The sequence below is a fragment of the Centruroides vittatus genome, unplaced genomic scaffold (genome assembly GCF_030686945.1).
Source record: "Centruroides vittatus isolate TY-2023 unplaced genomic scaffold, ASM3068694v2 contig_880, whole genome shotgun sequence".
NCBI lineage: Eukaryota > Metazoa > Arthropoda > Arachnida > Scorpiones > Buthidae > Centruroides > Centruroides vittatus.
Genome location: NW_027122572.1, coordinates 2,239,328 through 2,267,148, shown reverse-complemented (window position 1 = coordinate 2,267,148; position 27,821 = coordinate 2,239,328). Strand labels below are relative to the sequence as shown.

The following is a 27,821-nucleotide window of genomic DNA, read 5'->3' as shown; positions in this document are numbered from 1 at the left end:
CAATGGTAAATGCTGCTTTTAAACTTTTTATTACATGCTCACTTATAACAGCGATCTTTTCAAAATTCACAGTAGCAATTATATTTTTAAACGTATAGACAAATCTATAATTGCAGTTTATGAAAATACTTTGTTCTAACAAATGACATCTTGCTTCAAAATAAAAAAAAGTCACAAAAATCAGTATTTTCTAAATATTAGGCTTCAAAAACATTTATATAATTGTCACTCCATATTATTACTATTTGTTGTAATTTTTAAACAACAAAAACTTTGGTTTTAATTTTAACAATCTTTTATTTGATATAAAACTAGAATATCTGCATTTCAATTCTGTGGTGATCATTCCATGTAGAAATACAATTTATTAAATTTTTTAAAGAAACTCAAATCACAGGCTTCAAATAAACAGAAGCACAATACATATATATATATATATATTTTTTTATCTGCCACAGGCAAAAATTTATTATTCTTTTATACAAATCCAGATATATTCTGGTCATTACAAGCACTTTCTACACATTTATATTATTTGGCATTATTTTTGTATTTTTATAAATCATATTTTCAATAAGTGGAATGAATACAACAATAAAATTTGGTGTTCCTGATAATAAATTAAGAGAGGAAATAAACAGTCCTTCTCTTTATAAATATTAAACAATCAAAAGTTTACAATAAAACTGATCAAACGAAACCATCAAGCTTAATCAGAACGTGGGATCAAATTATTCTTTTCTGGCTGCATCCATTCTTCTACCATGAGAGTGACTAATTTTCCTAAGTCTTCTTTAAGCTCCTCCCAATCACTGTTATAAAAATAATATGAAACTATATATATCTATAATCAGTGGAAAACACATTAAATTGTATGGCATTCCCTATACATATCTATGAAACCATTTACAAAAATTTTACCTGCGAGATGGTTCTGCACATAATTCTGTATAATATTTAATCTTTGGTTCAGTTCCACTGGTGCGCAAGGTGGCAACACATCCATTTGTGAAGTAAAATGTAATCATGTGACTAGATTTACTAGTTGGTAGAATCTGTAATTGAATTTTCATTTACTTATATTAATTAACGTCAGAATTTTAAGATTATTACTTATTAATCTTAAAATTCTGATGTTAATTAATATAAATTAAACATGGTTAATACTTATAAAATTAGATTCTCAAATTAATAAAAAAAATAGCAACATACATAAAGATCATAATTCTTGTTTTATGATGGAAAAAAATTTATGTAAACGTAGATTAATAATCAATATTTGATGTTAATAATTATTAATATTTCACAAAATCATATATATATACACACACAAATTCCAAATACTGAATTTCAAAAAACACTGTTTCCTATGTTAAATTCAAAATTAACTCACAAGGCAATGTCAAATTTTTTTGTAAATAATTTCACATATCTTTTTTCTTTGTTTGCAAAATCAAAGGCAGCCTAATTTTTTAAAATAATTTTGTCATTGTTTTATTGAAGACAATAAACTATACACATTCACAAAATCTTCAGTATTTGCAAACTTTGTTTTATCACTGGAGAAAATTTCAGAATGTTAATTTCATGAAAACTTGTTTGAATATTGTCTTGTTAATGCTTCTACGATCCTCCTGATGAGTAGAAATGTTTAAAAGTACTCAAGATTTTATGAATATTTTATTTTTTAATATCCTTCAATAAAGCAATGAAATATTTTGAAGATTTAAAGATTTTGATTTTTTTATATTCTTATGCAATGAAATTTGTACAAAATCTAAAGTCAAAAATATGTTGTGATTCTGCATGAAATATTTTCATTAAGTAAAATGAATATTAAAAATTTTGTTACGAATCTTTATTACAGTCAAAACTGAGCTGAGTACTCAATTAAGCAAGTAGTAATGACAAAAACTTAAATCAAACTGAAACTATTACTAAATAGTAACTGAAATAACAATATCCAAAACTAAATAATAAACACAATACTTAATCTCACAAATTTATCACTTCATTGGAAACATTACACTTGTTTTAACATTGCTACATGTGCCAGCTTTACAAACATTTACAAATGAAGCTAATCTCACTGCTACTGAATGCTACACACTATCAGTTTTTCCTATTAGGCATGTACAGCAGAACCTCGCTTAATGAGCATAATTTGTTCCAGAATCTTACTCATAATGCGAAACACTCGTTAAGCAAAACAATTTTTTCCATATAAATTCATGTAAAATACAGGGTTCCTACTCAAATTTTTGTTTTGAATTCCCTGACTTTCCCTGATTTTCCCTGACCAACTTTGTCCAAATTCCCTGACCCTCACATTTCTTACAGTGTGGAATATCGACATAATAAAACAGCATTTTATTTACTGCGAACATCAAGTATATCTATCCCTCTTTTTGCCTAGTTGTATGTTTCAAAGACCGCCACATTAAAAAAATACAGTATGCATACATCCTGTAGAAAAATGTATGATAGAATCCACAACTTCAATGTAATGAAAAAATAAGCAATTTACAAATGAAACATGAGCTTTTTATTTTATCATCATTTATCAATATTACTTGTATGTAAATCTAGTAAATACAAGATAGCATAAAATCAACAAACAGTATTCTTTGATATACAAATAGTACTGTACTGTACTTAAAATGAACTCTTGACTTAGAAACACAAAATCTTAAACATCTTTCAACAAAAAGAGTAACTTTTTTAAACAGCAACACAATTTTACCAAAAAGTTAAATTTAAAAATTTTCAAATAAAGCATTTGTTCCCTCAAAAAAAATCGATCATGTAAAAAAAGAAATAGTTTTCTTTTGTCAACCACATTATTTCAAAATGGTGTAAAAATAGATTGTATATAAAGAGGGATAGATGTAAGTTTTTACTATAGCTTCTCTAACAAATCCACTAAATCTAGCAAAAAATTAGCTGAATTGGCAACTCATTAAAAGAAAAAAAAATGTTTCGTTGCTGCCATTTTGATTTTGGTTTCAGTGTAAAGGCCAGAGTTTTAATAATTATTTTTAATAATTTTTACTTATTATTTAATTTTGTGTTAAATTTTGTCTTTGCATAAAATTTTCTTAAGAATGCAGACAAAATTTATCTGTTTTAACCCTTAATTACAAATCTTATAATTATTGCAAATCATATCACAAACCATCTTTCTCACTTTTATAGCAAATTTTAATAAATGAACTAATGTTTTCAGCAATCTTAAATAGCCTTTCTCAGGTTTAACATAATTTCAAACGTCAATTAGAACATAAGATTTGAAACTTTACGTTTCACTTGTGAGATATGATGATTCTTTCCCTTTGGGAAAATAAAGGGGATAAAGTTAATTCTCCCAACGTCAGAAAAGTCGAGGGACTAATAAGTTGTGGGAAACATGGTACAGATGGACGAAGACACCTCTTTACCATTTAACCCGTTTATTGTAAAACTATGCTTACAATATAGCTAAAGTTGTCTTCGTTTCTGGTCTTAAGTTCATAGTGGCAGTAGTGGAATCTGGAATTCAGAGCAATGTTCAGTGAATGATCCAGAAAGGAAAGTTCATTTGATTTCTGTTTGATGTCTAGCACTAACATATATCACTCATGCTTTTCCTGAGTTAGAAAAGTCCTCCTTTTGAAAGGCAACTGTTAATTTGTGGAAGGAGAAGGTAGCCCTCGATCGTTCCCTGGATTGGTTTTGGACCATCACTCACACTTTATGATGAGGATCTAACGAATTCTCTGATTTACTTACGTCAATTGAAGAATCCGAGTTCACAGAAGTATTCATTGTCTTTTCAAACAATGGAAAATTCAACTCCAATCCAAATGATCAATCTTGAGAGCTGCACTGTCTTGACTATTTCTAAAGTTTCTATAAAAAAATTTTTATTCGTTCCTTTTTTTTCATCTAATAATTTAATTTTTTTACGTTTTTCTATTTTGGGTGAGACTTGTATTCCTATGACGTCATAGTATTACGAAAATTAGGATTCTTAAAATGTATAGAATTTAAATAAATAAAATAAATACACTCAAACCTGTTTTTGTGTGGTGGATAGGAACCACATAAAAAAAAACAACACACACAAAAAAAAAAAAAAAAAAAAAAAAATCGCAGGAAACTTCACGAGTAGCTATAAAAAATAGTTTTCACAACACAAAAAGTATTTTTTTTATGCAGTGAATAGGGACCGCATAAAAAAAGTCCCACGTGGAAAATAACTCAAAATTGTACGAAATAACTAGGAATTGCTTTTTTAACTCCTTGGGCCTTTTTCTGCAATCCTTAATGGGGGAAAAATCCTCTAAGAAGTTTATTTTTTATATTAATTATTTTCACTTAAATACGAATCTAACATTAAAAAAATTTGCCGGGAAATAATTCCCGCAAAATAAACACCCTCCCAAAAAGTGGCTTTACAGAAAAACTATATAAAAAGTTAAAAGTAATCGTTAAAAAATACTTTTATTTGATAAATATAGCTGCAGGAAGTGTTATTATTTCATTCAAGGCATAAAATTTCACACCTGCAGTCTACATTTAACACAATATTTCTGATTTTTATGCTATTAAAATATGAGGGGACCGAAAAAAGGTAAGAGAAAAAAATTTTAGTTAATAAAAAATGAAAAAAACTTGATGTCATAGAAAACATCCAATAGAGTTTTAAAAAATTTTACAGAAGTCAATTATGTTCCAATTTGATTGAAATTTTGATATACCGCACAAAAACAGGTTTGAGTGTACAGAAATAAACATCAAACGAAATTACAATTATATGTTAATAAAATATAGAAGTTCAGCACATAAAATCGTAACTACAAATCTTTTTCTTTTGCAACATAACTATAAAAATTGTTTTGTTGTTGTTTCGCACAAAAGATAATCAAATTTATTTTAATTTTTTAGTAATTTAATTAATTTTTTAAAAATTTACCAGCTTTTTAAATTTATAATTAATTATAAGCAAGTTAACATTGGTTAAACTATCAGATTACCTAGTTGATTTTCAAAATGATAACTACAGTATATCTATTACAAGTATGATGCCTAAATTTGCCAAAATCAGTGGATATTTGTTACCCAACATCATTTCTGTTAAACTAATTATTAAACTATGTATCGAAGTTGTGGAAATTAACGGGAGAGGGGGAAAAATACACTTGCAGTACAGTTCTTTTCAAAGAAAGTTGTAACAACAAATGTAAAAAACTACTAGTCGGCGCCAGCATTTTACTGTAAATGTCGGGTAGCTATTTATAATTTTTTTATGTTGTATAGTAATGTTTTAAACATGAAAAACAATTAAATCACAGATTTTTACTGATCTATTTAGCTATTTTGAAGTGAACAATCTAATAAATTACGATTTCAAGTTTTAAAAGTTTGTAAACTAATTTTTAATTAGTTATTTTTTATTCTAATTAACAAATTCATCTTTTTATAATCGCTGAATTATTAAAATTAAAAATTAAACACTATTACATAATAGTAGTTTATCCTGTTATTAATCCACAACTGTAAAATTATATGGCTTCAGAACGGTGAAAAGAGCCATTTCAGATTCAAAACAGATTCTGGTATATTTTCTTATTAAAGATTGCAGCATTACTTCTTGCCGCCTGCAGATGGCTACGCTTAGTCAGCCATATTCAGCAAACGAAATCAACAAGGCAGTTAAGGAGACAAATTCCCTGACTTTTTGACAGTTTTCGACAAATTCCCTGACTTTCCATGACTTTTTCCGAAACTAATGAAAATCCCTGACTTTCCAGGTGCGTAGGAACCCTGAAAATATGATAATGCGTTCCATGCCGAAAAAAGTTGAATAAATGTTATACATAAAATATTTGACTAAGAAAATTATACACTACACATTGTTAGAGAAAATGAATCATCTTCATCTTTTCTTCTAGTGCGGAATGAAATCAACCTGGAATGCGAATTCGATTTGCAGAAAACAAAAAATCTAAATTTAACTTGGAATTGGTCATTAAATTTAATACGAGATGACAGCATAACTGCCTACCTCTAGTCAAATTATTTAATTTATAATATTTAATTATAGCCTTTACATAGCCCAAAAATTTGACATATTTTTTGGCATGTTTATTATATAACAGGCTATGGTTGTTGATGTTTATATGTAATAAGTCTGAACACAAGTTTGGAAAAATGTGTGATTGCAATCAACACTAAGATGCTAGTGGAACGAGTACTAAACACAGATTGAGGAAGCATGTGTACAATCTGGGACTTCCCCTCTTCTCGTCACTTGTTATGCAAAACATCGCTCGTTAAGCTAGTCATTTTTTTTACAATTTGTTTTGCTCATTATGCAAATTATTTCTTATGAGAGGTGCTTGTTAAGCAAGGTTCCAATGTATGTGAAAGCTGCATGCAAGATTTGAGACTATTGAAGATGAGCATCACATTTCTCACACACACATACACCATTTATTGGTTGGAAAAGAATTAAAACCATGGTTTGAGAGTTTTTTTGATATGCTCACAATTGAAATTTTCAAATTTATATTTTTGATGTGTTAATTTCTGATAATTTGTGAAGCCTCAAAAGCTTCTTAGGCACTTTTCCATAATCATTATGTAAACAGTATTGAATTTTAATTAAAGTAAAACTTACTGCCTTGTTATCTGGTTGGGTATTATCATAACCTGTAGTTAAATCTCTTATCCCTTGAATTTTATACTGTTGTAGATTTGTTGGATACTAAAAACAAATAAACTTTCATTATTGATTCTGAAACTCTTTTGCTTTCTTAAAGTATAATCTTAAAGAAATAAATTGAATTAAATAATTTTAAAATATTAGATTTAAAGAAAACACTATTTTATTTACAGTTATTCAAGTCAACATATAAGAACTATAATCTAATAAAAAGTGTTTAAATTTCTTGTGGGAAAAAATATTTAATTTACCGAGTCAGGGCCATTGAAGTTTCTCAATCGATCAAACATTGCATTTATCACAAGTTGATCATGGCAAATATAATAGGAATTGTTGCTAACATGGTAACCATATCTATAAAAAATAAACCAAAATACAACCTTTATCATATTTTATCATTTAAATTAATATTTAATTTAGTTAAAAACTTCCAGTTACAATAAGCTTGCTTCTATTTACCAGCTGTTCTAGTTCTAAAATGTTTACAAAATTCTGTTTGAAAATTCCAAATTTAATATTTAGAGTAGAATAAATGACCATTAAATAAATTTTTGTTTTTTAATACCATCATAACAGATTTTTATTAAAAAAAAAATCAAAACCTGCTTAAAGAAGATCACGGAAATATTGGGCATGTTTTTCTAGAAAACCTCTTTACTTAAGCTTTTGTAGGAAATACTTCTTCACCTCAGCTACTCAGCATTATTTTTTGTATACATGGTTTAGCATGAATAAAAATGTTTAGTCAGAAACAATGCAAAATTGTCACTGAGACAATAAAGTATCAGAGGCAGCCAATCAAGAAAATTCAATATTGCATAAAAATACAATTACCTATATGGTAAACAACAATAGAATGCCTGCCTTTGCCATTACTAATAAATCTGAAAATGTTTATGTCAGAATAAAAAATTGTGTGTAAAATTGTATTTCTAATTTTTCTGATAACAAATTTAAAACAGATTTTCATATGTCACAATTTTCATTTGAGGTACAGTAACATAATATGCATATAATTTATGGTGGCAGTCATCTATACTTCTGTAGTCAATGCTTGTAAACCTTGCTGCACTAGCACTACAGCAGCTGACAAAGCAGAAAGGGCTTAACTGTCTTTTTATACTGTGGCTTTAAGCAGCTTTATGAGGAAACATGCCTTTTATATTTATTATAAATTTCAATATCTCTAGAAGATAGTAAGTATATTCCACATCTTCATGTTTGTTTCTTGCAAAGTAGAAACAAGATTTTATAAAATTTTATTCAAGGTAAATGTAAGCATCTAACAAGGAAGTTAACAAAAAATGTTGAATTACTATTATTAATCCAGAAAATTAATTTTTGCATCATAGTATTTTTCAACTTTCAATATAAAAATTTATTAACTTTTTATCTGTCAATTTGTAAATAAACAATTGAGAAACAGCTTAATTTTAATGGAAATGTTAAAGAAATTATTAAAGATTCAAGAAGAGAAATCTTTCAAAAAAATTTATTTTTGATTAAGATGTTTAAAAGTCTATAAAGTGATGAAAGATAGTTGTTAATAAGCTATTATTTAAAAATACAAAAGAGATGAGTTAGAAAGATTTTAAGATTAGTTTTTAATAAAATTTAAACCACTTACTGTTTATAAATATTTTCAAGTTCATTACTTAATGTTAGACCTCTGGCATTCAAATGTGCACAAAGTTGGGCAATAGCCATTGCTGCTCCTACACCATCTTTGTCTAGGACTGTGGTACCACACATAAATCCTAAATATAAGCAATTTTTAAATAATTATCATAAAAATAGCTTAATTTATGTAACAAGGTAATCAAAAACAAACATTCAACCATACCAATAGCTTCTTCAAACGCAAACAGCACTGTTTTTCCATTTGCCATTAATTCACAAGCTTTGTTTGCCATCCATTTAAATCCAGTTAGTGTTTCCTAAAATTAATTTATAACATTTATTGTACAAACTTATATATAGAATGAATATAATGTAATATAATAATTTTACATATTTTTACATTATTACAAATTTTTAAATAAAATATAAATAAATTGGAAAATTTAAGAATCTTAAATTTCAACTTTTTCAAAGCTAAAATATTAGAATTACAAAGTTATATTTCAAAACACAACATGTATAGAAATACAAGTATCCCTCATACAACACAGTATCACTCTAACATACTTTTGGAAATCCTCTGTACAAAATTTCACAATTTTTAAGTGTAAGTTCACTATGTTATTCACTATTTTTTTGATTCAAGTAAGCAAGTGTGTTGTCTCAAATAGAATATTGAAATTTTAAATTCGTTTTGTACCTTTCTTCAGGTTCACCTTAATGAAAACTGATAGTAGAAGTTTTTCTTCCTTGTCCTAGCTTTCCTATGAACCAGGTGTTGTCATCATTGCTTTCAAACTTTAGCCCTTAAAATCGTCACTGTATTTTGTTTTTATAGATTAATTTTCATATTTAGTAAAGTTTATTTAAACCTTACTAAAAATGTCTAAACATTTTTAGGTAAGTTAAATAAACTTTTTTAATGATAAGTAATCGTTCGTAAAAATGATGAATAAAATACAGTGGTATCTCGGTATTCGAACTGAACAAATGAGACTTGCTAGAACAAATTATCGATCAATAACATTTTTATTTTGTCATCTGTAGAAAATTATGATAAAAATAAAAAAATGATGATGATGTTGATATTTCTCATCAAGATCAACCAAAAACCTCAAATGACGATAATACTTTGAAAAAAAAAACACCCTCATTTGACTAAAATTAATATTAACAGTACTTTTTATTGTGCTTGTTAGTTAGTTAATTATTGACTGAAAATAAAGTATTGATTGGTTTAATAAACATATTTCTCTTAGTAATGAAAAAGAATAGTATACTTTTGTTAACTTCTGGAACATAACCCTCCATTTTGCATTAGTCCTTTCTTTTGTATAGCACGAATTCATATAACATGGCACTTTTTCAGAATGTATCTACTGCGTTATACGAGGAATACCTGTAACTGCTTTTAATTAAAGTACAGGGAAAAAAACAAATAAAGTTAAGGTGGAACCTATTAAAATCAACATCACAAGAAATTAATACAACTGAAAATTTATGGATTTTTTAAGAGGAATGTAAAAATACTCTGATAAAAGATGCTATGTCATTCCCAAATGCATTAAAATGACTCACTTTCAAAATGCATTAAATTTTCCACATAATTTTGTATTTATTTAATTGGTGTCTGTTTCATTTTAATTTCTCTAATAGATTCCTATAACACAATATTCATTTAATGATAATTTATAAACTTCAATATATTTAAATGTTATCCCTCTGTATTCATTGCAATGTCTCTGGTCAAACTATTCTTTTTCAACAAGCCTGAAGATAATGAATTAAGCAAAAGCTTTTGAATTATTGAAAATGCTAGTAACAAATGTAGTTTTTGACAAATGAATTAACTGGTTTTGAAGAAATAATGAAATCAGTATCATTATTATGGTATTGTGTTCACTTGCCATTTTTGACTTTTAGTTGGCAATATGCTTAGATCTAAGATGATTACACAACTGCTGATATACTACCAGGAAATTTCAGTTCAACATTAAAATTTGTACACAACACAAATTTATGATATTTAACTTTTTCAATTAACTCCAGTAAATTTAAACATTACTCATGTTTAAATTTTAAAATTAAAATCATAAAAACTAGCATGAATTTAAAATGATAAAGTCTTCAAATGCTATTTGTTAAATACAAAGACTCCAGTGTTTACAAACTTTGAAGAAACACTGACCTTCTTTTGGCAAAAATAATATGTAATACAGGATTATTTGTGAATGTCGGCTAATATTTACTGCAGTACTTTAGTGATATTAATAAAATATAATTATAAAACATTAATTCTACTGAATACAAAGTGGTTTGAAACTGGTTTGGAATCTGACATTTAAAAACCAGTTTTTGCTATCTCCCTCAACCTCTTAAATTAATGCCATTACATTCAATTTCCTGAAGATAAAATGATAAATTCCAAAATGTTTAAGAATAAAAAATTGCATAAACTTCTCAAAAAGTTAAGTAATAAAAAACTTTTTTTTAACGGTCAATTTCTTGAATAGTTTCTTGATCTGGTCAACCTTCTATAAAAATTCAACTTCACAAAGCAATTTTGTCAGATTAGATACACAAATATGTACTAGTAGGTATATATTTATGTGTTATTACTTATTAGCACATACATAAATATGTATTTAAAAAAAAATTATTACAAACAAATATGTTTCTAATACATTATATGATAATAAACTTTATTTAAAATGAAATACATAAGTTAAAATACGAAAATGTATCGTTGAAAATAACTATTAAACAAATTAGTCAATTCATTAATTAACAAAAATATTCACTAAAAATTTTGCATTGACTTTGCAGATGATTTCAGATTTTTATTTATTACTATATTTAAGTTAAATTTGTTTAAGTATTTCACTATTGAGTGCATAAGATAAATAACTTTTGAAAAAAATCTATATAAAATTACAATTTAAAAACAGCTATTTATCTTTATTTTTACATTGTTACAGAATGTGAAACAATTTGTTTTTAAAATAAAAAATAGAGTAATTGTCCAGACAATTCTTAATCTTAGAAAAATTTTTAAAAAAAGTATATTTTGAAATTTTATAAATTTATTTAAATTCAATACAATAAAATATCAAACTTAACATTAAATAATCTATAATAATAAAAAAATAATACATATTCAATATATCATACAATATAAATTATTTTGTACAAGATGATGTAGCTTATTAAGTTGGAACATCAACATCACCATGCTAGAATAGCCATAAACATTATTCAAGGAATATGAGATTGGTTGATATGTTTTTAATTAAGTGGAAAGTTAAATATAACAGATATTTAATCAGTCCCAATTAGACATGTCTAAATTTTTGCAAAATACTTGTAACTATTTGCATAAGTCTCTTTAATTCCCAATTTCGCAAGAAGTAATTATTAACAACCAGTTCACATTATTGCTGATCACAAATTTACATGGCCAGATGGCTGAGGTGCTCTGGGAGATCTGGATCAAATATGAAGGTCAAAATAATCCCAGAAATTTTTCATGGGTGGTCTGTCTTGGATATGTTGGGCACCCATCGATCATCACTCAACTAGGCCCACAATGGATATAGTGGGTATGATTAAAAAGGCTCTCTTGGTACCCACAGGATGGAGAAAGATTTCAAATTTATTTACGGAATCAAATATAGAATAGCAACAGTTAGCATGAATGCAAGTTGAGATGAACTAACCGAGAAGAAACAACTCTACATTAGACTAAATCCAATCTCATAGATGAAAGAGAAACCATACATTGTATGATCATCCTGGCAATAATAGAAAATCTTTAATTATAAATAATACTTACTACAAAATTAAATCCTTTCTTAGAAGCTATAGCTTTTAAAATTTTTGATGATACAGTACTTGATATCATGTACACATCAGATGCTGAAAATAAAATATACACTCTTAAAATTCTTTTATTGTCATTATTTTATTGCTATTAATGCTTAACACACCTGGTATGTTAGTTTTCTTTTCTTCAAAGGCATACCATAACCATGCACCCAATAAAGCACCAATCTCATTTCCAGTAAAGACTTTCCATTCACCACTTTAAAAGTTAATTTAGTTTGCAGTCTATATGCAATTTAAATTGTTAGTTCCTAAAACAGTGAAAATGCTTACTTGTTTTTCTCTGCAACAGCTAGTCTATCTGCATCAGGATCATTTGCTAAAATAACAGTACTGTTACTGGAATTTGCTGTTTGTATTGATAAATCCTAGAGAGAGAGCAAATAAAAAAATATAAATATTTTAAACAAAAAAAATTAAAACCAACCACTAAAACAAACTCACCAAGGCACTTTTACCTTCTTCAGGATTAGGAAATTTAACAGTTGGAAAGTCTGGATCTGGATCCATTTGTTCTTTAACAGGAACATAATGTTTAAAACCACATTCTTCAAATGCTCTGGTCATAAATTTATGAGATACTCCATGCATTGCAGTGTATGTAAATGTAAGAGGGCAGTTTGAATTTATGTTGCTAAGAGAATAAAAATTTTGTAATATTGAATATGTAAATAATAAAATATTAGTAGTAACAAAAGATAGTTTACAAATGAAAGATTTATCTTCATTAATATTCTGTTATTTTTTTGCATTAAAAATTCTTATAGTATTCAAAGTAATAAGAATTTAACATATATTACTTTACTCACATATCAACAATCTTCTGTTTCAAAAATGTGTAGTACTTTTCTTCAATTTCATATAATGGATCCTTACATAAAGTACTTTTTTCAACCAATAAAATATCCCATGCAGATGGCCAAGGACATAGATTTTCTTCAATACTTGTTTGTATACCTTTGTCATGAGGAGATATAATCTACAATCAAATAAATTTAAACAAACATTATATTTTAATTCTTAATAATTTATACATCTTTTATTTATAAGACACTTATAGAAGTATGTTAAAGCTAGAATATATGACAATAATATATTTTAGACACTATAAAAAAAAATACTTTTAAAAATCTCTAAGTTAAACATCAATAGTATACTTATATATTATAAAAATTTAATACACAGGGTGATTACAAAAGAATACCCCAACTTTGAAAAACTATATTTCCACAACCAAAGAAGTTATAGCACCATTCCACAAATCATTGTGTAGGAAACATTCTAAAGTTTCAGTTGTTTGTGGAGAGATGTCACTATGAGCACCCTTAATCATGCTACAAGTGTCTGTTGTGAGTTTGTGCCAAAATGGTAACTGTGCAACAGAAGACATTCTGTGTTATTGAGTTTGCTAAAACTGAATCAGTTATGATTGTTCAATATGTATTTTGTCATAAATAAGGAATTAAACCTCCCAATAGGTAGAGTATCTTACTTTGGTTTCATCAGTTTATTGAAAAAGGATGCATTTGCAAAGGCAAAAGCTCTGTGTCCAAAGAGAATGTGCAACAGATTCAGCAAGCATTTGCTAACAATCTGAGAAAATCAATTTGACAAGCTAGCCAGAAACTGCAAATTCCTCAAACAACAGTGTGGAAGTGTTGAAAAAGAAATTGCATTTCAAACTGTACAGATTACAGCTGTTACAGAATCTTACCGAATGTGATAAAGAAAAGAGAATTGATTCTTGTGAGTGATGAAACAACTTTTCATACCAATAGTTGAGTTAACCATCACAATGTGCAGATTTGGAGTCTAGAGAATCCTCATGAAATCATTTAACCTTGGGAAAAATTTTGCTTGTGTTCATGTGTTTTGTGCTGTATTCAAAGACAAAGTTTTCAGCCCATTCTTTTTTCATGAGGCCACTGTTACTGGAATTTCTTACTTGGATATGATTATCACATGTTTATTTCCACAGCTATAAGAAGTTGAGGACTTCATTTTTCAACATGACAGAGCACCGCCCCATTGGCACTCATCTGCACTCACAGATACTTGAATGAAACATTACCACAACAATGGACTGGTTGCAGAACAGTTCACAACCAGGCTCTTCATCACTGGCCCCCAAGAAGCCCTGATCTTACCTCTTGCAATTTTATTTTAATGAGATTACATAAAGGATTAAATGTTTGTTCCTCCATTGCCGATTAACATTGGTGAACTCAAAGTGGGAATAACTGCAGCCATCCAAAACCGTAACATTTGACATACTGTAAACAGTATAGAATGAGTTTGATTACCAATTATATATTGGTTGGTATACTGACACAATGAAGTGGCGTTTTCTTAATCAACACTGGGCGAGTTTTCCATCTTTATTTAGTTATTTTACACTATTTTACATGTGCGTTTCAGGCCTTCGCCCCTCTTCAGCTAACTAAACATAAAAAAGGAAGATATAAAGCAACATAAGAAATTACAATTTTAACTATAAACCGAACATAAAATTATTTTGAGACTGGTAAAACATACCTCAGTTTAAAACACACACCTGCGAACAACATTTAACGAATTGGCATGAGACAAAAAAAAGTGCATGACAATTATTACGATATCTATAAATACAGTCCTCAATATATAATTGGTACAGTCTTTTGATTGTACCAATTATATATTGTTCATGTTTCTAATGGCAGTTACATTGAACATTTATAAAGTTATAGTAACTAAATGAAACTTTACAATGTGATGTTTGAAGTGCCTGGTCAACCAAATGTGTAAGTTTTTGTCATTTTGTAAATATAGCCTTTCAAAGTTGGTGTATTCTTTTGTAATCACCTTGTAGTTTATTATTTTATTTTATTTTTATTTATATTATTGTTTTAAAAGAATTATGATTTCACAAATCTTCAATTATTAAATTTTTATTTTGTCCAATTAATTTAAGTTTTTTTTCTTTATTGCCAATATGACAATACAGTAGAGCATCAATTATCCGATCCCGATTAACTGACTTATCGGTTAACCGACCGCGTTCTAGTCGGCAAATTCAAATGTTCGCTAGTGATGTGGCGCTACAATATTTGGTTATGTCTTGGCTACTTTAATATTATTTTTGTTAAATTTTTGCATGTTGTAGCTGGCAGCACTGGTTCGACCATGAAAGGGAGGCTAGTATTTAAACTAGGCCTAATACACTATACTAATAATGTATTTTTTCATACTTTTCGGTTATCCGACTTTTCAGTTATCCAACAAACCCCAGTCCCCAATTAAGTCGGATAATCGATGCTCTACTGTATTTGTTTATTATTCTTATAATATCAAACAAATTTTGAAACTTTCAGGTATACATTTGTAATTATTATTGTATGTTAAACTATTACTAGAACAGGTGGAAAGCACTTCATTATATACCAAAATTAATAGCTACTTTCAAAGAATCAGTATCATACACTGTTGTCTAGTAGATCACTAATAAATGCCAAAAAACTCAATATCAGATTTAATCATTACTATGTACAAATTTCTAATGTAGTCAAATGTCATAATAAAATTTAAATAGAAAACCTAATTTTGAAAAGTTTAGATAAAAGAAATTTTTGTATAAATTTAATAAATCTTTTTGAATTTTCATCTATAAAGCAAAATAATGATTGAATCCTAAAATTATATAAGTTTTATAGAAACCATAGACTAATAATGGTAATAATAAAGAATTTCAATTAAAATTTCATATAAATGAATAACTCACCTGTACTCCATTGTTCCAATATATCTAAACATGAAAAAATTTTCAGATTAAAATTCATTTGCTATAACTAACTGTACAGAACATGTAAATTCAAATAATACTGCAAAATACTTGTACAGCATGTATTCATATTATTTTAAATAATTTATTTTAACTCATAACAAATCTTTTATTATTGAATTAAATGACAACTTTTGAAGAGTTTGCCTTTATAAAAATGGTTAATGTAACCCTTGGTGCCAAGATGGTGGCACTTTCAGTAATCTCCAATCCGGGTGTCGTGAGGTATTTTTGTATAAATTTAATAAATCTTTTTGAATTTTCATCTATAAAGCAAAATAGCAATAGAGGGAGCTATCATGTAATTTACTGACATAATACGTAATGACGTTTAACGTGATGTAAAAAATGAATGTGAAAGATTATGCAAATTTGTAAAATATGATATGGTAGACAGTAGTTTTTCATGGAAATATGCAAATTAACCAGTAGGTAGACAATACTGACAGTGTTGCATTGTATCTATAGTGGAATTTTTTATTTTTATTTTTTCAATAGTTTTTCCAAAAAAAGTTAAAAAGGTAAATATATTGTTCTTAAACAATAATATTTGTGAATTTGATATAAATAGCAACTAAAAATGTTGTTAATTTTTCAATTTTTTATTTATTTTTGATAATTTTGTGTCTAGTAGTTATGCAGAAATTAGGTCTGGTGAATTTTTATTAGGTCAAACTCCTCATAAATTCTAATAGATAGATGAAAATAAATATTTGAAATTAGCATGGGACAAGGATATTAATAATGGCTTTAAATTTACTTTAAAATTAGGACAATGAACTCATGGTGCAACTCGTGTGCTAAAACATGTAAATTATACTATAGAAGCAACTTAAAATTGTGTTTTCTAAGATTTGTAAAAGTGGTAATAAGTATTCAGCATACGAAGGAAACATTCAAAAGCATATTTGGCAATGTTCATTTTGGTCGTATTTTGTCTTTCAGTTCGTCCTCAAATTGTTTAAAATGTACAGCAAAATGGAATTACAACATTCGGCACTGTCCGGAGCATATATCTGATTGAATAAGTATAAAGAAAACCTGGAGACAGTTTCCAATTTTTTGCAAAACAATTGGTTGCAATATGTCCAGGGACTGGGAAAACTCCAAAATGGTTTGATCTACAATATGTTCCGTCTGCACTACTTCCAAACTTTAATAAGAAGCAAATACAGTCAAACCTGTTTTTATGCGCTCTTTTTATGTGCGATTTTTATTTGTGCGATTTTTTTAATGCGAATTTTTAATTTGTGCGGTTTTTTTGTGCGATTTTTTATTTGCGCGGTATAGTTGGCGACTAGTCTCGTGCGATTCGTCATGTCTGACGTTGACTTATTATAGCTAAATAAACTTATTATAGCATAAATGCACTTATTATAGTAATATTATTGCATGAATATGCGAAAAATGAAATTATTTACTTTTTGTCAACAAAACACCACCTGGACAAAAATATGTAAAACAGACGATAGACCAGACGATACATTCAAGTGCTGACATCTTTTGTCAATAAATTCTATTTCGTACGGTTTTGAGTTATTTTCTATGTGAGACTTTTTTTATGCGGTCCCTATTCACCGCATAAAAAAATATTTTTAAAATTGTGTTGCGAAAACTATTTTTTATAGCCCCTCGTGAAGTTTCGTGCGAATTTTTTTATGCGTTTTTTTTAATGCGGTCCCTATCCCCCGCATAAAAACAGGTTTGACTGTACTGAAAATAGAGAAGGAATATGAATAGGAAAAGGCAACAGCAAATGTGAATAAAAAGGCAGCCAAACACTCCTCTAAGGTTATAGCAGAAACAATAACATTAGAGAAGAAAGGACCTGCAGAAAAATGAAATTGGAATCTACCAAGCTAGGGAAAAAAGTAGGATCGAATATAAAAAAGGAATCATTAACATGAGTATGTTTTTTTTATTATCAATATTTTATCTTAGATTATTATATTTTCAAAGACACGTGATCTCCGATCAAAATAGCACTAAACGCGAATTCTCCAGACCAATCCAAGAGGGCGACCGGAAGCGCCACCATCTTCGCACCAAGGGTTACATTACATGAACCTAAAAAATATTTGCATAAACCCACATCATATACTGAATTAAATCTTAATTTATGATAAAAAAATTTATGAATGATTGCAAATAATTGTACCTTGACAATTCTTGTAACATGAAGAGCAATAAAAATTTTTTAACAGTAACTCTTAGAAATTTATATATGCATATATACATTGTATAGTTAAAATAATTTTATAAAACTACTATTAATCCTAATTCTAAGCCAGTTAGGCTTCTTCAGAGAACTTATTGACTATTATTTTACATTAATCAAAGACAAATGACTGAAAAAGCTTTAGGAGTTAGAAATTTTAATTTGATAAATGTTTTTGGAATAAAAACACTTCTGTCTTCACATTGATACAAAACAAATTGAACAGCTTCATAAAAAGCATAAATAAAACAAATTGCATGCTTTGAACACACTGATTTAAATTCAAAACAAATTACAGTTATTTATAAAAAATAAGTTTAAATTTATTTATAAGATATAATTTTGCTTTGCGGAAGTAAAAAAAATCTGCCATTTTATAATTAAAAGGAAGTTTGATATCTTATGGATGTATGCTGGAATGATTTCTTTTCTGTATGCTTTTGTCTCAATTTTTATTTTATCTCTTCATGTAACTGATCTAGTTGTATCTTTATTTCAATTTTAATTTGTAATATCTTGTCTATAAACTATTTATAACTTTATGGAATACAGAAGAGAAATATATCAATCACATACTTCCAAATTGCCACTATATATCCTTTGAATTTTTCTTGTTATTTTGTTAAAAGTTGAAAACATTTATCAATGTTTAAAAGCAAAATTTAATAAAATATAAAAATTAAATTCCTTACTTTATAACCATTATCATCCTTTGGATTGTGTGAAGCAGTCACCATAATTCCACAGCTACATTTCAGTTGTAATACTGTGAATGGAATAAAGGGGGTTGGTGTAATACTGGAAAACAGATAAACTGGAATATCTAACTGTAGAAAGGCCAGCGATGATAATTGTGCAAACCTGAAATAAATTTTAAACATTTGTTTAAAAATATATATTTTTTTAATTTAAACTAACACTTTTATATACAGTGATTGGAAAATAATGAGCTTATATTTATAAGGCATAATTGAAGACTATGACATTTAAGTAAATATCAAACCCAAATTCCTTTTAAAACACTAAATAAAACATTTAACACCTTATAACACTAAGAATACTTTATTAAATCACAAACGTTTTCAGCCTAATGGAATAGGCCATCATCAGGTGAACTGGCTATCGAATGAATTTAAAAATTGTATTAAATGGAACGTTCGATCATGATAAATTCAAAATTAAAATGAAAAATAAATTAGCAAATCAATAACCAAAATAAATATACTAAATACATTGAAGCCATACTAATATAAATAATATTAATAAAATAACACAAAATAAAATAAAAATACATAAAAGATTAAATGCATAAAAAATACACCAAAAAGCATCACATTATAAAGGGCAGATAGGGACTAAGAATTTGTGTTTTAACTTTTCAAAACTATATATATATATTTACTTTACAGAACATAGTTTTTAAAAAAATTGACTTTACAACATTTTCTTACCTGTGACTATTGTGTCTTCCATCATATCCAATGACAACACCTTGCTCTTTTGCCTTAGGATCAACAGATTCCAAATATTTTGCTAAACCTTGGGAAGTTTGTATAATAACAAGATCATTCATTGCAGCATATCCAGGACCCATAACACCTCTTAGACCTGTTTATAAACCCCAAAAATTTATATCTTCAAAAATGTATTCTTAAAAATTAATTTTGATAATATAGTAAAACCTTTTAACTGTTTAGAGTACATCTTTAGAGATAAATTTTGTCTTTACTAGTTTGTCATTAGTAAAAATAAATTTTATTTGTTTATGCTAATGAGAAAGAAACAGTATGTTAATATATTCATCTTTTTCTTTACAGTATTTTGTTTGACAATATATTTCAAGCATCACATTCAAGCAATATTCATCACAATTTTATTCCTCTCAATTTAATGAGTGAAGACTGCAAATCTACACAGATCAAAAACTTCCTAACCATTTTAATATCATCAATTATAATTATACAGTAGAACTCTGTTAAAAAGTATTTCAAAGGACAAATTCAAAATCATCTTAAGCAGTAATGAAAATAATATAGCTATTCTTTCAATAATTCACTTACATTTAACAATATTTCATTACATTACAGTGAATTTACTGAATTAAGTTTATACAGTATATATTTAGATATTTGTCTAATGTAGCATGTTCATTTATATTATTATATAAAAAAATATATTTATGATTCCCACAAACAAAACCACAGATCTACAAATACCATACTAAAATTTTTGAAGATTTACACGATCACCATGTAGTGATAAAACCACTGAACACAGGTAGTTAATTGTAGATTTGGGTCTTGCCAACAAACTGGCTGCATGAGTACAATGATTTTTCTATCATCTAAATAGAAAGTTTTCCAGAAGCATTTCCCTGTGGTATATTGCCACGAATTGTATTGCCATATTCCATCAAACCAAATCAAGCCAAACCTACATATTGATAAGGCTTGTCAGAACTTACTATTTGTTGTAAGCCTTGTTGCCTGATAGCCATATAAGAAATATGCAAAATTCCATGTTTAAAGTCATGCATGAAATGACAAAATTTTGTGCATTTCCTAATATACTGGTAAATTTATTTTTCATATGCAATTTAATGTATAAAATTTTTAATAAATAGAATGCAGTTGAAAAACTTCTTAAGAGAGTCCACTTTTTATTTTTTTTATCCTGGACAAGGATTTCCATCTACATAAGCAGAAAATTTCTTAAACAGGAACATTTTTAAAAGAAAAAATTTACACATCCCTTATGGGAAAAACTTTGAACTTCTGGAATTAAACTTCTTACATTGGAAAACATTTTAACCAAGTTCTATTATATTTAATAAATTGTGTAAATGACATTAAGAATTAAGGCTGGTTCGTACTTCATCAGCATGGAAAAAGAAAAGAATGTGACCACTCACTTTTCTGTTATTGTCTTCTTACACAAGTATTCACATTTTGAAATAATGAAAGAGAAACAAAACTCATGATACACTCAATATAAAATATGGTTGCTCCAATGTTCACAAAAGCATAATATGCTTTATACATCTATAAACATCTCAAAACCCAATGTTTTAATAATAAGCCAAACAATGATTCAAGCTACTTTACTACTATTAAGAATTAAATTATAAGTAATTTGCTACTAGAGGTAGGCATTATGCACCATCTTCTATTAAATTTAATAATTATAATTAAATTAATATTTATAAATAATTTAGAATATTCTGGAAAAAAAGAATCAGCCTGAAGTGGGTCTCAAACCTGCAACTCCCACTTACTGTGCAAATACATTGTCCAGATCTCTGTCCAAAACCTTGCTTCCAGACATTTAATCTGAGGTATAACTATCTGCAGTTACTTAAGGTGCCAACTGGGGACAACTACATCCACAGCCTATAATCATCCACTACAGCATTAAGCCAGCTATTGTTTTACCCCAGCATGTGTATATACACATCTATAAATATCAGGCTTTAAGATTTATTAAAATATCAGACTTTGAAATGTTTGTAGATGTATATATACACCATGCTGAGGTAAAGCAACAGCCAGTTGAGTGCCACAGTGAGTGATTATAGACCATGGACATATGGTGCTGACTGGGGATGACTCCTAAGTAATTATGCAACTTATAGCTAAGATTAAATATGTCCAGAAGCAAAGGATTGGGAGGAGATCTGGTTAGCTTAACTGGCAATGTATTTGCACAATAATTAGGAGTTGTGGGTAATCCTGCTCCAGGTCGATTCTTTTCTTCCAGAATATTGTAAATCATTTAGTAAATATTAATTTTATTATTATTATTAAATTTAATAGTAGATGGTGCCTAATGCCTACCTCTAGCAGCTAATTACTTATAAAATTTATTTAATAATAATAGCAGTAAAGTAGCCTAATTCGTTACAATGATCATTTGGCTTATTAATGTTTTATGTATGAGTTCAAGAAGAAAGTGGAATGATACAAATCAATTAAAAATATACACAGGAAAGAGTCCAAAGTATATTTTTAGTATTTTCATATACATTTTAAAATTAATATTTATTCAAAATTTGAATCTTTTAGATAATAAAATGTTTATTGACATTTTTATATAATTATTTCATTGATTAACAACAAAGAATTGAAACAAAGAAAAACAGAATTCTCTTCTCATCTGATTTTATGGTAAAAGTAGAACAGAAGTATGTCATGATCAATGTAGCAAGTATTATACACTAAACAAAGTTAGTATCAATTTCTCCTCTAATGAAAATTCTACTTTGTTGAAAAAACTATTACAGTAGAGACTCGTTAATCGGAACCCCAGTAATCGGAATCGCCAGTAATCGGAACAATTTTCAGTCGGACTGTGTCGTGCCGAATCGAACATTTTTGATACTAAATTTACTTCTAAAGTATAATTTTCATGTTTTTATATTCTTCAATATATTTATTTTGTTTGTACAAAATGCAGAAATAATTTTTAATGATATGATAGCCTCAATTATTATTATAAAAATTTTTGTTAGGCTTAAAATCGACGAAAATTTAACACGAAGCGACACACAACGGAGAAAAATTCAACACGAAGCGACACACAACGGAGAAAAATTTGAACATCGGACAGGTTAATATATTTATTCGTACATAATCGGTAATCGGAACAAATCACTAATCTGAACAACCCCAGTCCCCAATTGATTCCAATTTTCGGTTCTCTACTGTAATATATCTCATATTTTTGAGTACTTTCAGACTGGCTATCTTCAGAAAGTATATACAAGTATAAATAGTTCCTAAAAAAAAATTTAAAGTTTTCAAATACATTCAAAGGACAAACAAATTCAAATTTTCCAAATACAGTAGAGCATCGACTATCCAAAACAATTCAGGACTGAAGTTGTTCAGATAACTGATTTTTTGGATAACTGATCATTTATGAAAAAATATATTAAACACACAACTGTACTGTATATATTTTGTATCACACGTCTTACAAATACACACCTTATGTACCTTACATAAAGTAGTACATTAAAGTAGGCCTACAGTTTAGTTTGGTGGGGAGGGGGAGAGTGCTACAGTGTCAGAGCACTAGCGGAAATTTGAATTTGCCAACTGGAACGCTTTCAGTTAACTGATGTTTCAGTTGATCAGTATTCAGATAAATTGATGCTCTACTATAGTTCAGATTCCAAAGAAAATGTTCAATATTCAAAGCAGATGATCTTGTGACATTTGTCAATATCAGAAAGACCAGAAAGATAGACTTTGTCAGCCTTTTTAGGCTCAGTTAATAATTATGCAAATAAGTTTTTCATGAATTTGTAGGAACTTGAGATACTTCTTGATTTTCTATTCTATTTTCCATTCTCATAAAGTATGAACTGGCCTTTATTTCTAAAGAAAACAAAATTTTAAAGATAGGAATAATCTAAATAAAAATGAATATATCTTTCAATTTTATTCAAACCAAACTTTGCAGAAACTGCTTTATCTAGAAAATTATGATTAATAGTATTATTAAAATATATAATAAATTATGATCAAAAATAACAAATTAACTAGCACATTATTATAAAATACACTTAAAAAAAATTATTATAAATATCATTTTACCAGCAGTTCCAAATGTTAATCTTGTAGAGAATAACTTTTCTAATGATAATACATTTTTATCCTTTAACAGCTGTTTGACTTTATCACAGGTCTTTTCGTTCTAGAGTTAAGAAAACCATAAAATTTTTATATCTAGTTAATATAAATTATTATAATAAAACATTTATTATTTATATAGCATACTAACAATCACAGTGCCGTAACTAGGCAGGTGCAACAGGTGCACTCGCACAGGCCCCACTTGGAAGGGGGCCCAAAATGCATGTATTTATTTTATTATTTTCCCAAACCTAATTAATTACGGGGCCTAGATGCAAATTCTTGCACAGGGCATAGGAATGGATAGTTATGGCACTGCTAATAATAAATATAATTTCAAATTTATAACTTTTACAAAGAGTGATGATCAAAGTACTTCCTTAATTAATTACTTTAAGACAAATACAGTACTACAATTATTATGGCCTTTTGCAAACTTTTACTGTGTCTATCATATACTAAATGGTGCAATCATTACTCCTCTCCTTTAGGGTGTGCAGACAAGCTATCTCTATCCTTAATCAATTATAAAGTTGTAGGGAATAACAAAATTTGTAATTTCAGCATTTCTTCCATTCTGAAATCCCAAACAAGACCTTGAAATAAGTTGAAAAAAAATCAAGCACCATTGCATAACAAAGATGAAACATGAAAGAGACTAAAGGTGATATTTGCAAAGCTATGGATAGGATTGACGGTCAAAATAAATAGAAAATATCAAAACACCACTTTTTGAGTACTTTTTTTTTTGAGTTTACAAACACTAAAATTTCAACTTTCATAAAAGGTCACAACCTTTTACGAAAAGCCATTTGGTAAATGGGAGATTACATACTACTACTACTGTAAACTGAAGTTGGCACCTGTGCAAACTGAATGTTCAAGCAAGCACAATGCTAAAAGATAACTGAACTCATTCATTCCTGTGGTGTCTGTCATATGTTATGTTACCCTTTTTGGTTAATGTTACCTTAGGTAGCCAAGATGGCGGCTCGTCTCTAATTCCAGCAAGGAAACAGTGGGACGCACGTTCTAACTTAACCTATTCTAATAATTACCATAATTATTAGCAACCAAATTGTTAGAATAGATTAGGTTAGAACGTGCGTCCCACTGTTTCCTTGCTGGAATTAGAGATGAGCCACCATCTTGGCTACCTAAGGTAACATTAACCATAATTTATATAAATAACTTTATAATATGAGGGAGAAAACTGTTTTAAAGGAGTAATCTAAAATATTAAAAAATTAATTAGTATCTTCTAAGTTGTCAAATCCTGTTTACATATTCAATTAAAACTGATAAATTGATATCACGACATTGACAACAAATATATCTTATCAGAAAAATATAATAATGCACACCTATTCTTGAACAATTTGTACTGTACATATTTCAAGGTTGCAACACCCACTCATACAAATCTATAATATAAATTTATATTTCAACATAATTACTTTGACATTGTTCCAAATTAGAAAATACAAACGTTAGGACATTTACATTAAACAATAATCATTTAATCCATTAAACCATAGAGATTCATTCTTAATTATCAAATTACTCTTCAATACCTACATTATTCATAAACAGGCACTGTAAAGGTTAATAAACATTGATACTTTAGTTGATTACATAAGATTATGTAATTGTCACAAGAGCTGAGAGTAAGATAACTGGTTTAATTAATTACTTACTTTATCCCAATTCAACCATTCTTGGATTTTCGAATCCAATTGTTTGTTTCCAGTTTTAACTTCCATGTTTTCATCAAACTTATAAACAGACGTACTCGACACGACTAAACTCAATCATACGAAGTTAACAAATTAGATTGCAGCGACATCTCACAACATACACACTTGCCAATTTTTTATCAATTAAATTGATTAAATACTTATAAAATATTTAAATTTTTCAACATAGAATTTTAATGGCAATGTGTTATACTGTTATACTTTCTTTCTAATGATATATCATTTATTTTCTTATTTCTAAACGCTTTTCACCAATAGTGTCTTTTTTTCATGCTCACCATGGATTGTTTTTTTTTTTTTTTTTTTTTTTTTAACTCTTTCCGCCCTGTGGGCACTAAGAGGGCCTCTTTTAGTAGGCCCATTATGGGTTCGGCCAGGCCCACAATGGGGCGACCGGGTGGTGAGGGAACCATGGATTGTTAGGCTCGTAAAATTTTAGGGGTGCGGCTCAACATGTCAGGGTTAAATCATCCATAAACATATTTGAGATTTCCATCTCAAATATGTTCATGGATGCCTGACCGGGTGATCGCGGGCACCTTAGTGCCCGCGATCACCCGGTCAGGGATCAAAAAATTCTTTAACCATAAATTCTTCGTTAAAAAAATACCTAAACATGATTTTTTTAAAACTCTTTCCGCCTTGTGGGCACTAAAAAGGCCTCTTTTAGAAAGCCCATTATGGGTTTGGCCAAGCCCGCAATGGGGCGAGCGGGTGGTGAGGGACGGGGCTCGGCATATCCGAACAGACCACCCTCCGGAGACCGGATCCCTCGAATAATCCCCAGGAATTTTTCGGGGGTGGTCCGTTCGGATATGTCGGGCCCCGTCCCTCACCACCCGGTCGCCCCATTGTGGGCCTGGCCGAACCCATAATGGGCCTTCTAAAAGAGGCCCTCTTAGTGCCCACAGGGCGGAAAGAGTTAAAAAAAAAACCACCCTCCGAAAAATTACTGGAATTATTCGACCCGTTCGGATTTGATCCCGGGTCCACCAGAGCGGTAGGTTGCCACCTTGACCGCTCGGCCATCCGGCAGTCACCTAAACATGGCTATTTCAGTGCACCTCTGACCCCTTGGCATTTTGAAAAGACATGCAAAATACTGATCGAAATCTTAGCTTTTTAGCACATTACAATCATTATGCACACCCGCAACTTCAGTGCCGCCAGAAATGTTGCTTTCTAAGGCTGGGTTTATTAATAAAAACGAGCAAGTCTGAGCCCAAAGCATATACAAAAGCTATTAATATTAAGTTCTATGAATTTTGGAGAGCTTTATAAATTAGCAGTTTAATTTGCTTCCTTTTGTAAGAGCTGTTTATACTAACGTACAGTACCTATTGCAATAACAAATGTCAATAAAATTTTTCAGTTAAGAGTTAATTTCGTTTTCTTTTTATTTCTGATGTAATCGGGGGAAAAAACTGAAAATTTAAATAAACATCGATGGGGGGATCGATGTCTGAAAACCATCATCAATGTTTTTTTACCATCGATTGCAGACATCGATCATCGATGCTTCACCCATCGCACACCACTATTGTTATGGTGTATTTTTTATTTAATCAACAACAATTGCTATCAACCTCTCGCTGGCGCTGGCGGATTTCTGAGAGTAAAGACGTCAAACTGCCGCTTTGAAGACCCGAGTTCGAGTCCTTTTTTTTAGTTCGAGTCCTGGTCGGAAGTCTCGAGAATTTTTCATCGGTGAGTGGTCTGTTCCTCCTCGAGCCTTTATCACCTGACCGCCTCCACTGTGAATTTGCCGAACTATTGATGGCCATACAAAAACCTTTTTAATGCTCAGAGCGGAAAGAATAAAATATTAAAAAAACATATTAACGTAATCTGGAGTCTCCTATAAAGCTGGCATAATTAATTATTTTACAAACTTTTCGTCTGTACTCGTTAAATTTTTAATATATATAATATAAAATTTAATTTGTAAATGAACTAAATGATAGCTGTCAATTATCCTTTTGATAGTTTAAAATTATTTGGTTTGTGCTTTTTTGAACTGTATCGCATTTGTAAACTTTCGTATTACATTTCAGAATTTTAAATAAAGTTTTCTAAATAAATATTTAGTTGTGCATTTAGAAACATAACGCCCCTAGGACCACATATTGATACAAAAGGTAAACTCCCCCGAAAGCTAATAGTTTTACTTCGGTTCCGAATGATT

General features: G+C 28.8%; 1 protein-coding gene across 1 annotated transcript; it reads right to left on the bottom strand.

Annotated features, from left to right (window-relative positions):
* Window positions 1-10: 10 nt before the first annotated feature.
* Window positions 11-25,719, bottom strand: Pgm2a (phosphoglucomutase 2). Its single transcript, XM_067280040.1, has 16 exons — window positions 25,577-25,719; window positions 23,841-23,940; window positions 19,695-19,851; window positions 18,936-19,104; window positions 15,966-15,989; window positions 13,018-13,187; window positions 12,653-12,842; window positions 12,482-12,576; window positions 12,313-12,407; window positions 12,159-12,241; window positions 8,550-8,643; window positions 8,334-8,463; window positions 6,958-7,060; window positions 6,662-6,748; window positions 922-1,055; window positions 11-812 (listed from the first exon to the last, which is right to left on the bottom strand). The coding sequence occupies exons 1-16, from the start codon at window positions 25,640-25,642 to the stop codon at window positions 710-712; spliced, it is 1,800 nt and encodes a 599-aa protein (XP_067136141.1). The 5' UTR covers window positions 25,643-25,719; the 3' UTR covers window positions 11-709.
* Window positions 25,720-27,821: the final 2,102 nt, after the last annotated feature.